Genomic DNA, 14,507 nt, shown 5'->3' with positions numbered 1-14,507 from the left:
ATAGTTTATTTGGGGTTTGTATTATCTCCCTTCTGTGTTGATAGTATATTTGGGATTTGTTTTTTCCTCTTCCCTCTGTGTGTGCGTGTGTGTGTGTGTGTGTGTGTGTGTGTGTGTGTGTGTGTGTGTGTGTGTGTGTGTTTGTTCGCGTACGTTGTGTAGATCGTATATTTGGTTGTTTTTTTTCTTCTTCCTTCCGAGTGTGGATAGCATATTTGGGGTTTGTATGCGTTAGCGACGTTGTGTGAATAGTATATTTGGGGTTTGTATGCGTTCGCGTACGTTTGTGTGGATAGTTTATTTGGGGTTTGTATTATCTCCCTTCTGTGTTGATAGTATATTTGGGGTTTGTTTTTGACTCTTCCCTCTGTGTGTGTGTGTATGTGTGTGTGTGTGTGTTTGTTCGCGTACGTTGTGTAGATCGTATATTTGGTTGTTTTTTTCTTCTTCCTCCCGAGTGTGGATAGCATATTTGGGGTTTGTATGCGTTAGCGACGTTGTGTGAATAGTATATTTGGGGTTTGTATGCGTTCGCGTACGTTTGTGTGGATAGTTTATTTGGGGTTTGTATTATCTCCCTTCTGTGTTGATAGTATATTTGGGGTTTGTTTTTTCCTCTTCCCTCTGTGTGTGTGTGTGTGTGTGTGTGTGTGTGTGTGTGTGTGTGTGTGTGTGTGTGTTCGCGTACGTTGTGTAGATCGTATATTTGGTTGTTTTTTTTTCTTCCTCCCGAGTGTGGATAGTATATTTGGGGTTTGTTTTTTCCTCTTCCCTCTCTGTGTGTGTGTGTGTGTGAGTCTGCGCGCGTATGTTGTGTGTGTGTGTGTGTGTGTGTGTGTGTTTGTTCGCGTACGTTGTGTAGATCGTTTATTTGGTTGTTTTTTTTTTTCCTCCCGAGTGTGGTTAGTATATTTTGGGGTTTGTTTTTTCCTCTTCCCTGTGTGTGTGTGTGTGTGTGTTTGTGTGTGTGAGTCTGCGCGCGTATGTTTTGTGTGTGTGTGTGTGTGTGTGTATTGGTCTCTGTTTGTCCCTATAAAACTCACTTTATCGCTATCAGATACACTCTACCTACCTACCTACAGTAGCGCGTATTCAGGTCAGCCACTTGCAACACTGTTGCCATTTATCCCCTAGTGTTCAGTACAGTGACGTCACTGACGCTGGAAATTTTGAGACTATAAATATCGACTTGGGGATTTCCACATTTTGTAGCTATACATATATACTAGAATTCATAAACAGGAACGTCACTCAAGCTGAGGCTATAAAAAGATAGTGGGATTTTCCAAAGGAAAAACCCACAAGTTGGAGCTATAAATAGATAGTGGGATTTCATAGAAATTTCAGCTGATTATAGATACATAGGTATTTATCCACGATCGTCACAGAAGTTGATATTGTAAGTAGTTACTAATTTTATCCATTTTAGTCTAAACCATTGTAACTTAATTTTCGGGGATATGTTTATTTTCCTTTAAATTCTGGGACAATTTCGTCATTTTAACGTTACTTTTAGTCACATCCATTTTGTCGTTGAGCATTTCCTTGATTATAGCTATTTATAGCATCATTACAATTATGCAAATTTTTGAACACCCCAGCAAGATTTCAGGTCTTCGTAATGCTTTATATATAATCCCACGCTTGTACTAGTGTATGTATGTTTCTGTCTCTGTTGTGTTTGACCCTCTACCATCATTGTCCCTAGATAGTCCCACCATGTTCAATTCCCCTTGACGCTATACAGATCCACCATGTTCAATTTCCATATGTTAAATTCCCTTGAGGCTATATCCCCCAGGGGTTTCCGTAATGTTAAATTTCCCATTGTCCCTAGACAGTCCCACGATCTATTCCCAATGTTAAATTTCCCATTGTCCCTAGACAGTCCCACGATCTATTCCCCATGTTAAATTCCCATTGTCCCTAGACAGACCCACACTATAGTCCCCTGTTCCATTCCCCTTGTCCCTAGACAAGCCCAAACTCTATTCCTCATGTTAATTTCCCTTGTCCCTAGACAAGCCCAAACTCTATGTTAAATTCCCATTGTCCCTAGAGTGGCCCAGCGTTTTTCTCCATGTTAAATTTCCATTGTCCCTATAGTGGCCCAGGGGGGTCTGTAATGCTAATTCCCATTGTCCCTATGGTGGCCCACTTAACTACTTCCGCTTTAACAATTCTATGAATGTGAAATCTTATAAAGATTGAAGTTAAAGGTCCAGATTTCGCTAAAGAGTATTTCTTGAATCTCTTAGACCCATAAAACATACAAGTGTTGTGTGTTATTGTTAGTCTGCAATTTTTGAAATGAAGAAGTAAAAAAGTCAGGTGCCATTTTACACATAAAGATATGTTACTCATGTTGAGATGTTTTGAATGAGCATTTGGATTGTGGATAGGGAGATTACAAGTTTTTCTTTACAAATGGACTGTTTCTTTCCAGCACTAATCAAATCTCTTGGCAAATAAGAGAAAACACCTTGTATACTTAACAAGATTGACATAAAAGTGCCAGCCATGTAGAATCGACAAATGAATTTTAATAATTTGAGAAAAGAGGCGATATTTATTCAAACTATCACAAGGAAATTCGTATCAGAGTGTAAAGATTTGTTAATCGTTTATGGATATACCTGGCTGACAAGGCCATTTTAGCATTAGCAACCAATTAAAACTATGACATATAATGACGCCCAGCAATAACTCTCAATCAGAATTTAGGGGAGGTGAATGCAGATGATTATATACCTGAACGTTATTCGTATTGAATAACTCTGTCCAACTACTAGTATACGTAAACTACTCCAGAACTCTCCTACTGGTACCGTCTTTGATAATAAAAAGAGGTTACTGCAGCGTGATAGAAGGTGTGACCTTCTCTTGATAGCGGCCGTGAGTACTCTTTAAGATAAATGCATTCGTGAAGTTTCATGATTCCTTACGTAGCAGTGTCGGAGGTAGAGGCACAAACTTCACACAACACTGAAATGTCGGAGGTAGAGGCATAAACTTCACACAACACGGAAATGTCGGAGGTAGAGGCATAAACTTCACACAACACTGAAATTCGAGCTGTCACCCACATCTAAAATGGTATTTACGAGGTTGAATCATTGATGTTCGTTTTCAATTTTCAGTTTTGCAACAGTTTCAGAGAAAGGGAACTCAATATAAAACAATACGCAAATAACTACACAGGGTACCAGGACACACGGAGAACGGAAAACAACGAAGAATACCAAGCAAACGAATAACAGTGGCAAGTATGGTGGGATAATATTTCTTAAGTTTTTAAATTTGTCAGGCTTTAGAAAATGGAGCAAACAGATGAGAAATGCATGGTAAACAGGGAGTTTCATTTTATCCTTTTCATGAAATGTTTAAAACAGAAAATATGCACGCAAAAAATGTTGAATGAATAACAGATTACAAGTTCTTCGTACGGTATGCGTCTCCTGATGAATGTGGGATGGTACAACTAAAAAACTGTTTCATAATTCGTCTAAACTATTGAAGAAAACAATATATTGCTGCTTTTTACAGCGGACATGCACGTGTGGTACCTGTGGTAACTAACAGGAGAAATATGAAATCTATCATCAAACACATTGTAAATACAACGATGACGATATAAAAATCGCAGGCCATTTTCGGGCAAGGTAATTTTTAAACAAATCAAAACAAAGGGGTTGTGTCTCGAGAATTGTCTGAAAATGGAAATCACAGAATACAGCGAAATTCAAACATTTATAAAGGGCAAAAAAACCAAGGAAACAGAAGCTGAATACCTAGACAAGGTTCATAATATCCGGTGTCTGTTTTCTTTGGCAAAGACACGTGCTGAAGACTAAACCGTATATGACGTAAAGTCTACGTCGTCGCTATTTCAAGACGGACTCACTCACTCGAATCAAAGTATCTTAAAAAAAACCACGTGCTTTAAAAAAATAGGAGAACAAAGAAGAAATTCACGTCTTTCGTGGTTTTCCAGCAAAACAACTTCGCAATATTTTCGAACATAAGCTATCAAACATTGTTCCATAGACCTATGAAATAGATCAAACGAGTGAAGCTATTTATGCACGAGATCTAATGACGTTTTCCAAACTGATGCAGTGGTCGTAATGTCGCTTTTAAAATGTCCATATTACATGATATGTCAGAAGAAGTTTCACATATGACTTACACTATCATTCACATATAAATATATTTATAACCGTAGTATAGACCGGCGACAATGGGTCAAAGTGAAGCTTCCAAGTCAAAAGTATATTAGCATTATAACTTCATAGTGCCACTTTTAACCAAAAATGTAACGTTAAAACTACATCTATTAGCCTTTAGGATACATACTGACCAAAATTTATACATACTGACCATCACTTATACTGACACCAACGACCACATCTACTAACCAATATGCCGTCTGACTGGGGAGCAACCATACATATTGACCAGCACCTAAGAATACTGACCATTATAGCGTGTAACTGTTGTTGCTATTGTAGGGTTTAACGCCATTTTTCAGCAAATGATAGGCTATACATAATGGAGAAAAAATCCGGGAAAAGCCCGGAAAAAAACATCGACCAACGAGAAGCTATTGGCAAGCTTTCTCACGTACCCAAATTCGCCGAATCCAAGACTAGAACCCACGCAGACAGAGGTGTGAGATGGCAGTGATTCGTAACGGTGACCGCGTTAGACCACTCGGTCACTCGGGGCCGCAGCGTGTAACTGACCAGCACAAACACCTACTGAGAAGCACATACACTTACTAACCATCATCTACATCTATTAACCAACAAACATGCCTACTAACCAAGCTATACTGACCAGCACCTGCCAGTGCTTGCCAACACTTACACCAACTAACCACCGGCCGTTTAGACTGACAAGTACCCATGCAAACTAACCAATACACCGAATTACTGACTAGAAGTCACACCACCAAACAGGTGTGTAAAGGTAAGATGTAAAGTTAGGGGGTAGAATAACGAAGATTAATTAACAACTAAATTTATACAGCCAATCGTTCACCATCACCATCCATCGCTCTAACCAGGCTGAGGAAGCGAAGTCCCTTGGACAGAATGCTGCCTAGTGATAAGTGATAACGTTAAATTCAGAATTAATATCGACCATAGGCCCAAGCCATCAGTATGAAACAGCTTGGGAGGAGCAACATCATTCTGGCACTGTTAACTGCATGGAATTATAATGAGGAGTTCTGACACACACACATTTAATTTGTATTTTGTTATTGAACTTTGTTCATAATTAAGGGTAAGAGTTTGAGCCTACCTGTTTTTGCTTTGTAAGCAACATATTCCTTAAGTAGTTTTTGTCTATGTTTGTAGAGTATATCTTAATATAATTGTATTATAATATGCGTATTACTTGTAGGTAAACATGTATACTTGGATTCGAGTTGGATATTGGTTCTTCCCTTGGAAAAACATGGTCTACGTGCTCTTTGCTAGGTAGCTTACTAAAAATTGAAGTGAAAGACCTGACCTACTTTGCAACTTAGAATGTTATGTAATGTTTTGACCCTCATCCTGGTCCTCTTATTGTGTCTCAATTTTATAAGGTTGTTTACATCAGACTTATTTATTACTATCCTAATATCTTAAGTGGAATCAGTCTATTGTGTTCAGTTTTATAATATCGAATATATATATTTCGAATATTTATTGGAATTACAAAGTGCTCATTAATATTTTCAGACTAAATCACTATTTTGAGATTATTGAGAATTCATTTAGATATATTTTGGATTAAAACATTGGGATACTTCAAGATTAGCACATTCAAGACTGGAATTTATTTGGAACACCACTGGGATTCATTCAGAATACTCTATAGGTTTGATAGACCTTTTAGATGTGTTGTGATGTGAATTGGATTTTTAACGTAGCTTTATAAAAATTTCAGTCATATCACTACGATATCTGCAATGTGGCAGTTTGTAGTGATGTCTAGCACTGGGGCATCATGCCGCAGACATGTAGCATGATGTCCCACCCAGTCACATTATCTGGACACCAGCACGACCAGTCCTAACATTAACCTCGTAATGCTGAGTGCCAAGCGAGGCAGCTGTTAGTACCATTTTTGTAAGTCTTTGGTATGACTTGGACTGGGATCGAACCCATGAACTCCTGCACCCGAGGCAGACGCTCTAACCACTAGGCCACTGGAGTGGTCAGAACTTTTAGAACTACTTGGGATTCATTTATATATATATATATATATATATATATATATATATATATATATATATATATATATATATATATATAGGTAAATGTAAACGAGTCAGAATTGTCTCTCATTTGAAAGGCATGCAAATAATATGCACCTGTAGTTCTGTACACTACTGTCCCATCCCTAAGCAAATGCTTGTGAAAATTATGGAAATTAATCCTCATAAACTAAACATTTTGCAATTAATTGAAATTCATCTTTTATTTCATGTATGTCAAACCAAAGAATATATGCACAAGATCTTTCTTCTTTTTAATATTCTTTCTTTCCACACTTCCAGTCAGTCAGTCAGTGTATAGGGCATCCAAAGCAGGGCCCATGCAACTGAAAATCTGAACATTTAAATGACATATCAGCAATGAAGTATTTTATTTTATCTGCAGACCAATTTTTATCGATTTATACAAGGATAATTTATAACTTTCATTTAGATCTGCAAGTTAATACAAATGAATCTATTTTTAAATATCTGAATGAAGTTTTATATCTCTTACACAGTACTGTAACCATACATGGACTATTTCGAGCTTAAACGAAAGATCTCTTCCATGAGTGATCCTCTCTACTTCATCTAGTGCTTTAAATATCATCGTCATTTTAAAAATATTTCCTAATTTTCTTTCAGTTTCCACCAAGTTGAATATTAGGTTTTGAACTTTAGAAGCACTTTTACCGTAAAAATCATTTTTTCTTATTTTTCTACATTTATTTTGCTCCGACATATTTTAAACTGTTACAGACTTAACATTAGTTTGGAATTTTAAAAAATCTGGATTGTTTTTCAGCTTATGTGCAATTCCATCTTATTTAAAATTTTTAGTGCTTTTACTTTAAGCTAACATTTTTTTAATTATTCTTCGATTTTATTCAGCTTATTAACAGTTCCTTATTCTCAGTAGTTTCAGAAATTTGCTACTACTTAGAGTAGTATTTATATTTTTCAGATTTTGTTCAGGTTATGCAAAATTTCTATATTATTTTGTTAGTTTCAGGCATATTAAAAACAGTATATATATTTTCAGTCCATGCTAAATTCTGAATTAATTTAGGAATTTTAAAAGCTTTAAGGTTTTATTCATGTTCATATTATTGCTAAAGTTTCCAGATTTTTTCCAGTTGCAGCTCAAGTATGTGATAGTTTCAGAATATTAGACCCTACATTAAGTTTATGGTATAACTTTGTCATTTTTTAGGACTTGTTTTAGCCTCCACTAAATTCCATATTAGATTCAGAATTTTAGCATTACTTTTAGTCTCATATTTGTTTTAACATGTTTCTGGAGTTTTGCTGGTTTCTGCTTAATTCTATTTATTTTAGTCATGGATACATTTTTTTTTATAAAAAAACTCCATATTTCACTAAATAACATCTTAGTTTAAGAATATTATTACTACTTTTAGTGTATGCCATAGTTTCTACCTTTCTGAGGATCTTTTAGTCTCCGAAAAATTCCTTAGTAGTTTTGGAATTTTAGTACTACTTTAGTCTGACAAGTTTCAACAAAAATTCCTGGATTTTTGTCAGTCTCTGCTAATGTTTTTGACATTTTCAGATGTTACAGTACTTTCAGCCTAAACCATAAATTTTTATATCTTTTTTTGTGTGATTGTTTTCAGCCTCTACGTTTGGAAAATTATACCAATGTTTTACAGTTTTTACATAAATTTCAGATTATTTTTCAGAAAGACAAAAGTTTTAAGAGTGAAAACCATGGGTAACTTGTGTGTACAAAAAGTAAACACAAAAGAAGACTGGTATTTAAGAATATTTTATTTTGTTGCATCAGCATACACTTGTAAATAGGCTGGCATTTATTTGCACATTTACAAACAAATAGCACAGAGTATACACGCTGACAAAGAAGCTTATTAATATTATTTTTACCATGAACAGTCAAACTTGTCCTAATAGCCCCCTTTTGTTCAGTGGCCATCTGTTTTGTAACTAAATAAGGGGCTATCCATTTAGTATGTATGCAAAAATCTGGCAAAGCTTGACCCCTCTCCCCCATACACATGTATATGTTTTCTTTACATCCCTCACCTGCGTATGTACTCTTGATGCACCCCACCCCAATTCTTTAGAATGGTCTATATTTAATCCACACAGAAACAATGACGGATTAATAATATTAATGTGCAGCTCTTAGTACCAGTTTTGTAAGTCTTTGGTATGACTCGGCCGGGGAACGAACCCACAAACTGCCGCATCCGAGGCGGATGCTCTAACCACTAGGCCACTGGAGCAGCCTGAAAAGTTAGTCTGATTCTCTGACCAATTACACTACTTTTAATATGAAACCCAGATCCAAATTAGGCACAGATTTTCAGGCAAAGTGATTTTTCTAGACTTTTCAGCAATGATAATTTTTCCGTAGGCTTTGCTTTTATGCCATAGTCCTTATTTTAAGGGCAATTTTTGTAAGACTTAAGGCAGAATCATAAGAGTTGGGTACGTCTGTAAATATATCCACTGTAATTACCTTATGGTGTGTTTGTGTGTGGTGGGGGAATTTCATTCCACATATAATGTAATGACATTACTTTCAGAGGTGACTGAAGCATTGCATTTTATCTTTTAAGTCTGAACTCATTCCTCAACTGAAAACTTGCATATGTTATAATGCAAAAGTAACACTTTTTTTTAAAACTTACACTTAAAACTTACAACACCAGTTACAAGGCAACATATTAAAAGCCTGAATTCCTACTGATTTTCTGCTGAAGAAATGTTTTGCTGTATTTCACTTAAAAGAAATTTTCCATTTCCAAGAGCTATGAACAATTTTTCTATAAATGAAATATATTTTGCTGTAAAATGGGTATTTTCAGCAGCTGTAGCAAGTTCTTCGCTTGAGTTGTGAAACTAGAAACTAGAGTTCATAATTTTCTATCAGACATGGGTCTTCTGTGAAAAACTGACGATTCCATCATTCATAATATTCAACACAGATGGCATTAAAATCAAAGTCAGTACAAGCAAACAGTGAATAGAACTGCAACACTGGACATGTACATTAAGTAAAAGCTTTTCTAATCCTTGTACATGAGTATCAGTTTCAGTAAAAGAGTAAATGCACTTGAACAATGAAAAATAAACAATGCTTAAAAACATGATAATGATAATGGTTTAACACTGGCAGTCTGTATCAAAGTCCACATTTGCAAGGCAATGGAAATAAGAGCCTCCAGTGGGCCTATTATTGCTCACCTGATCAATATGTGCAGATTCCTCCTATTATTTTATCAAACTCATTTGACATTGATGATATGACCTTACATACCATGTGTGTATGTGTGTGTTAAGATTTTTAATGTAGCTTTAACAATTTTCCAGTCAACTCGCTATGATGTATGCAGTGTGGCATTTTAAAGTGATGATTAGAAAGGGGGCATCATGATGCAGACATGTAGAATGATGTCCCACCCAGTCACATTATCCACTAACCTCTTAATGCTGAGTGCCTAGCAAGTCAGCTGTTAGTACCATTTTAAGAAGTCTTTGGTTCGACTTGGCCAGGGTGTGTGTGTCTATACACATGCACAAAGATTCAGAAATAAGTCTGTAGAGTGGTAACATGCTCAGCCAATCCATGATGCCTCACATAAATGGATAGATGTCACTTCTAGGCTTATCCATTATCTGAATTTCAAAAGCATAACACACACCAAGTTTGATCAAAATCTTGTCAGAAATACAACCTCTAAAGAGGTAATAAGCTCAGTCAATCAAATACCATAACACTTTATTAATATGCACTGATCTCACTGATAATCATGTGACCTCCTAATGATATGTATGTTTAAGTTTGATCAAAATTGATTCAGAAAAACAACCTCCACATCCATAACACTCAATATTTTACAAACAACACAAGACAAATGAAGCATAATAACATAGGTTCACTTGGCTTTGCAGCTTGGTACACTAAAGAAAGTTGCTCATCCAGGGTCATTTATCAATCATCTAAGGTTGTCAAGTATCGTATTTCAAACCAGCCTCTCATACATCAGCATGTAGACTTCCGAGGAGAGCACTTCTTCAAAGGATGCCTTTTTCACAGATGTATCAGAAGTATACAACCATTTATGACTGAATTTTTCTTCTGCACGATGATAAGGACTTCTTCTGTAGGCAATGAAGTGACCTGAAAACACATCCCCAATATGGGAAACAACTGCTGTCAGTCTATAAGAATACTCTGTATTCGAAGGTTTTGGTAACACACCATTGTGATTTATATCTGACTGAGTGTTCTGTGTGAGAGATAGATGGGAGGACTGGAGAAACAAGCCACTGTTGGAGTATCTGGAGTCATAATTCAAGGCTCGGAGGAGATTCACAGGACCAGACACAGGGGAGGGAATATTTACAGTGGCTGACCTGAAATATTAAAAAACATATTTAAATGCTCTAAATAACCTGTAATAAATGGCCTTATTTAAATCCAAAAGGTACATATGAATTTCAAATAGTTAATATAAAAATGAAGAAAAAGAGGCCCCAGTGGGCATGATATCACTCACCTGGCTGACATAACTTAACAGTTGACCATTACACTAATCAGTCTCATGCAGTAGTGAAATAACACATCCTAAGTAAACTATCTCCCATTCTTTCTAAAGATAATGGCATAATTGATATGCCGTCTCTTAATCATAATCAAAGTCATCTTGATGATAATAAACTCAACATATAAAAACAAAATCTGGTTCTAAGAGTGGTAACAAGATGAGACAATCAGAAGCAAGATCAGATTAATGTGTGTGGGTCCTACTTACTTTTAAAATTCCTGCCAGATGATGATACATACATGTTACAACTCTATGGCCTTAAACTAAGTCACAGAAAAGAGCAAAATCCAATAAGTTTTGTAAAATTCAACAAATAATTTATTTCCACAGAATACAAAGCAAAAATTTAAAAGGACTTGCAGCATAGTAAAATATGTCCCAAATATTCTATCATAAGTCCAAATGTATAGTTCCAAATGAATTCCTGTGGTGTTCAGAATTCCAATATTGAATGTGCTGATATGCCAACAGCCTTGAATGTGTTAATGTGCCAGCAGTGTTCATGTATGCCAATGATATAATCCAAAATGTCCTTGAATGAAACGACAATAATCTCAAAATAATGATTTTGTCTGAAATATTACTGAGCACTTTTTAATTCCTGTGAATAATATAAATAAATCCTCTCAAATATTAACTGAGATACAACTACAACTGACTCCTCTAAAGACTTGTGTTAAAATAGGAATTATTAAGTTTGAAGTAAATAGCATTAACATAAAAAGATATGGCATAATAATAGAACCAGGACAGAGGTCAATTAAAACATCTGAAGTTGTCAACAAGATTAGGAATTTCTGAGTGAAAAACTAATGTCCAAAACTCATATACAAGTAAACATGTTTACCTCCGTTAACAATGATCTTAATATTTAATCTATAATAAAAGAGAAATATTAGCTTTGTATTATGTTGTACCTATGTATTATGCTGTTTACAAAATAAATATCACTAGTCAGGTATTCCTGTAAATAGATTACTAACCAAGGCCAATCACACAATACAGATATACATAAAATATAATCTGACATGGAGAAAAGCCACCAAACAATACAAATTAAATATATACAACACATACCTGAATTTTGCTGAAACTCAGATCAGAATTATGACTTCCTGAGAGTTAATAAGCTCAGCCGATCACATGCAAGAGCTCTTCACAAGCCAAAATGTCAAGCATGATGAAAATGGAATCAAAGTGGAAACAAGTTCAACCAATAAGATGCAAGGTCAACTCATTATTGAGCAAGCACTTTGCTCATTATCAAACCTGGATATGATCTTGATGATAAAAACATACTTTCAAAGTTTGATTAAAACTAGATGAAAACTACAGCCTCCAGAGTGCTAATAAGCTCAGTCAATCAGGTGCTAGATCACCTCATTAACATGCATGGATCTTGCTTATTATTGAACCTGTCCAAGAGATTTTGATGATAAAAACAAATATTCCAAATTTGATTGAAATCAGATTAGATATAGGGAGTTCAGAGTGGTAACAAGCAATTACTGACAGAGACACAATGTAAGATGCATAATGCATGCACTGCCATACCATTAGCTCATTTGTCCTTACAGCCTGGTGAGTTACTGTTAGAAAGCTGTAAAGATATAATGGATGTAATGATAAATTATCTGACAAACACTACTGCATTAATATCTGAAACTGCTGACTGGGTCTTTAGCATACAGTTTCATGAGGTATGGAAAACACCAAACATTTAAGGCACTAATCTCAAGAAAAGTTTTATATAGAAATGGAAGTCATCACAAAAATCCACACCTTTATAATTTTCTTCACTTTCCTCTCCCAAGGTCAGCATTCAGGATCTGAATTCTTTGTTATCATAAGCTTACACTAGTAAAACAGGATACGAGCATAGCCTTCCAATCACTGTGAGGTTTAGATTACAAGGAGATTACTGTACATAACTAACTATCACATAGGCAGATCAGTTTATGTTGTTTTTCTCTACTGATCGAATGGTTTAGATGGAGTTTAGGTTACAAGGAAGACAGATAGAAATATGTATCCACATTACCAACCACAATATGTCTGCAAAAGTACAGATATAATAATTTCAGTAAACATAAATAAATTTTTACCTGGCACATTTTCCTCCGAGCAGTCCATTTGTTATATTTCTTTCCAACTTTTCCTGTGACATGTAGACATAGTCATCCATGTTCAGGATTTCTGGGTAGGTCACATGATCATATCTCTTGACTGGCATACCATTGCTAAGCCATTGAGTCCTTTGTAGCTGGATACATAGGCACTGTGGCAACTGGAATAAGAAAACATGGTGATACTGGAAGTCTCAACAGGATTATTAAAAGACTTAGCAGCTGTATATAACAAGAGTAATAGAATCTATGCTGGGGTTTGTACTGAGACAAGGAAATCCCAGTCAAGGGACACATAATGTAACCCTGCAACTGTGATTTCCTTATCTTGATGCAAATCCGAATGTAGATTGTTTTTCTCACCCTATAATTTCCTCTAAAGTGAAAAGAATTTTTCACTTCTGTAATATAGTTCATGTGCAAATGTTTACATGCAGCGCACTAATACAAATATGTTAATGAGGGCTGTTGCATGACCTTTTCATCTGAAGTACACAATTTTTACGTGACCAAAACTATAACAACATAAATCATTTGATAGTATTGAGGTTTGTTGTGGGGTTTAACGCCATTTTTCAGCACACATTAGGCTATACATGGCAACCAGTATTAACAGTGGAGGAAGAACATGGGGAAAACTCTAGGAAGAACCACCGACCCACGAGAAGTTACTAGCAAGCCTTCCCACATTGGTCGAATCCTAGACTCGAACCAACGCAGACAGAGGTGAGATGGCAGTGATCCGTAATGGAGAGCGCTTTAGACCACTTGGGGCCCTGATAGTATTGAATTATTATCACATTTAATATATGGATGTCATATGAAATTAACAATAAATTATTAATATTTATTACAATAAAATGTTTCATGTTCATCAGTTCCAATTTAGAAAAGTTATATTGTAAATAATGAAACAAATATGGTTAAGCAGCTCCATATAGGCCATAATGAAGTGTAACAAGTAGCACGAGTGACCATGCATTAGATTATTCATGGGTAATTAGAGATCTGTGTCACTATCATATATAACTCTCTTTTTCCTTGGAGGAGATGAAACTGTTTGTGACATACTGGTATTGTAATTAATATTGATTGTAAAATTACCACTGTGTATGAAACACCCTCCAAATACAGACTCCAGTTGATAACCATGTGCTGAACTTATCAAGTTCATGGTTTCTTGGAAAATGTATAATATCTGTTTTAGAAATACTGCAAGTGTTGCTATTAGTTGTGAAAGGATATGCTACAGAGAAATCTGCTTGTGGAATAATGAGTGGACGGATAAATGATTCCTTCTGACTGGTAAGTGCATTATTTGTCACAAACGGTTGCAGATACATGTTTGATTCAAAAGGGCCACATTTGGGTAAACATTTACGATTTTCTCTCTCCTACCTTTGAGAGTCAAGATGTTCCCTAGCTTGTAGTCCATTTTCATTTTGTTTAATCATTATCATTTTTTTTTAGATCTTATTTGTGTAAGTTATTTGTTTCTCTCTTCCAAAATCTAATTTGGTAAATTTCCTTAAG

The 14,507-nt window shown here is 35.5% G+C and overlaps 1 protein-coding gene across 1 annotated transcript in view; it reads right to left on the bottom strand.

Annotated features, from left to right (window-relative positions):
• Nucleotides 1-8,026: 8,026 nt before the first annotated feature.
• LOC149776851 (ubiquitin carboxyl-terminal hydrolase 30-like) overlaps nt 8,027-14,507 on the bottom strand; it is a 32,854-nt gene continuing 26,373 nt past the window's right edge. Inside the window, exons 7-8 of the mRNA XM_089941581.1 lie at nt 12,954-13,135; nt 8,027-10,657 (exon numbers count right to left, since the gene is read on the bottom strand). Coding sequence (XP_089797707.1) covers nt 10,264-10,657; nt 12,954-13,135 — 576 coding nt within the window. The 3' untranslated portion in view covers nt 8,027-10,263. The remainder of the gene's footprint in view (nt 10,658-12,953; nt 13,136-14,507) is intronic.

Source organism: Sinohyriopsis cumingii, chromosome 18 (genome assembly GCF_028554795.1).
Source record: "Sinohyriopsis cumingii isolate HCF-2022 chromosome 18, ASM2855479v2, whole genome shotgun sequence".
Lineage (NCBI taxonomy): Eukaryota > Metazoa > Mollusca > Bivalvia > Unionida > Unionidae > Sinohyriopsis > Sinohyriopsis cumingii.
This window is presented reverse-complemented; position numbering and strand designations above follow the sequence as displayed.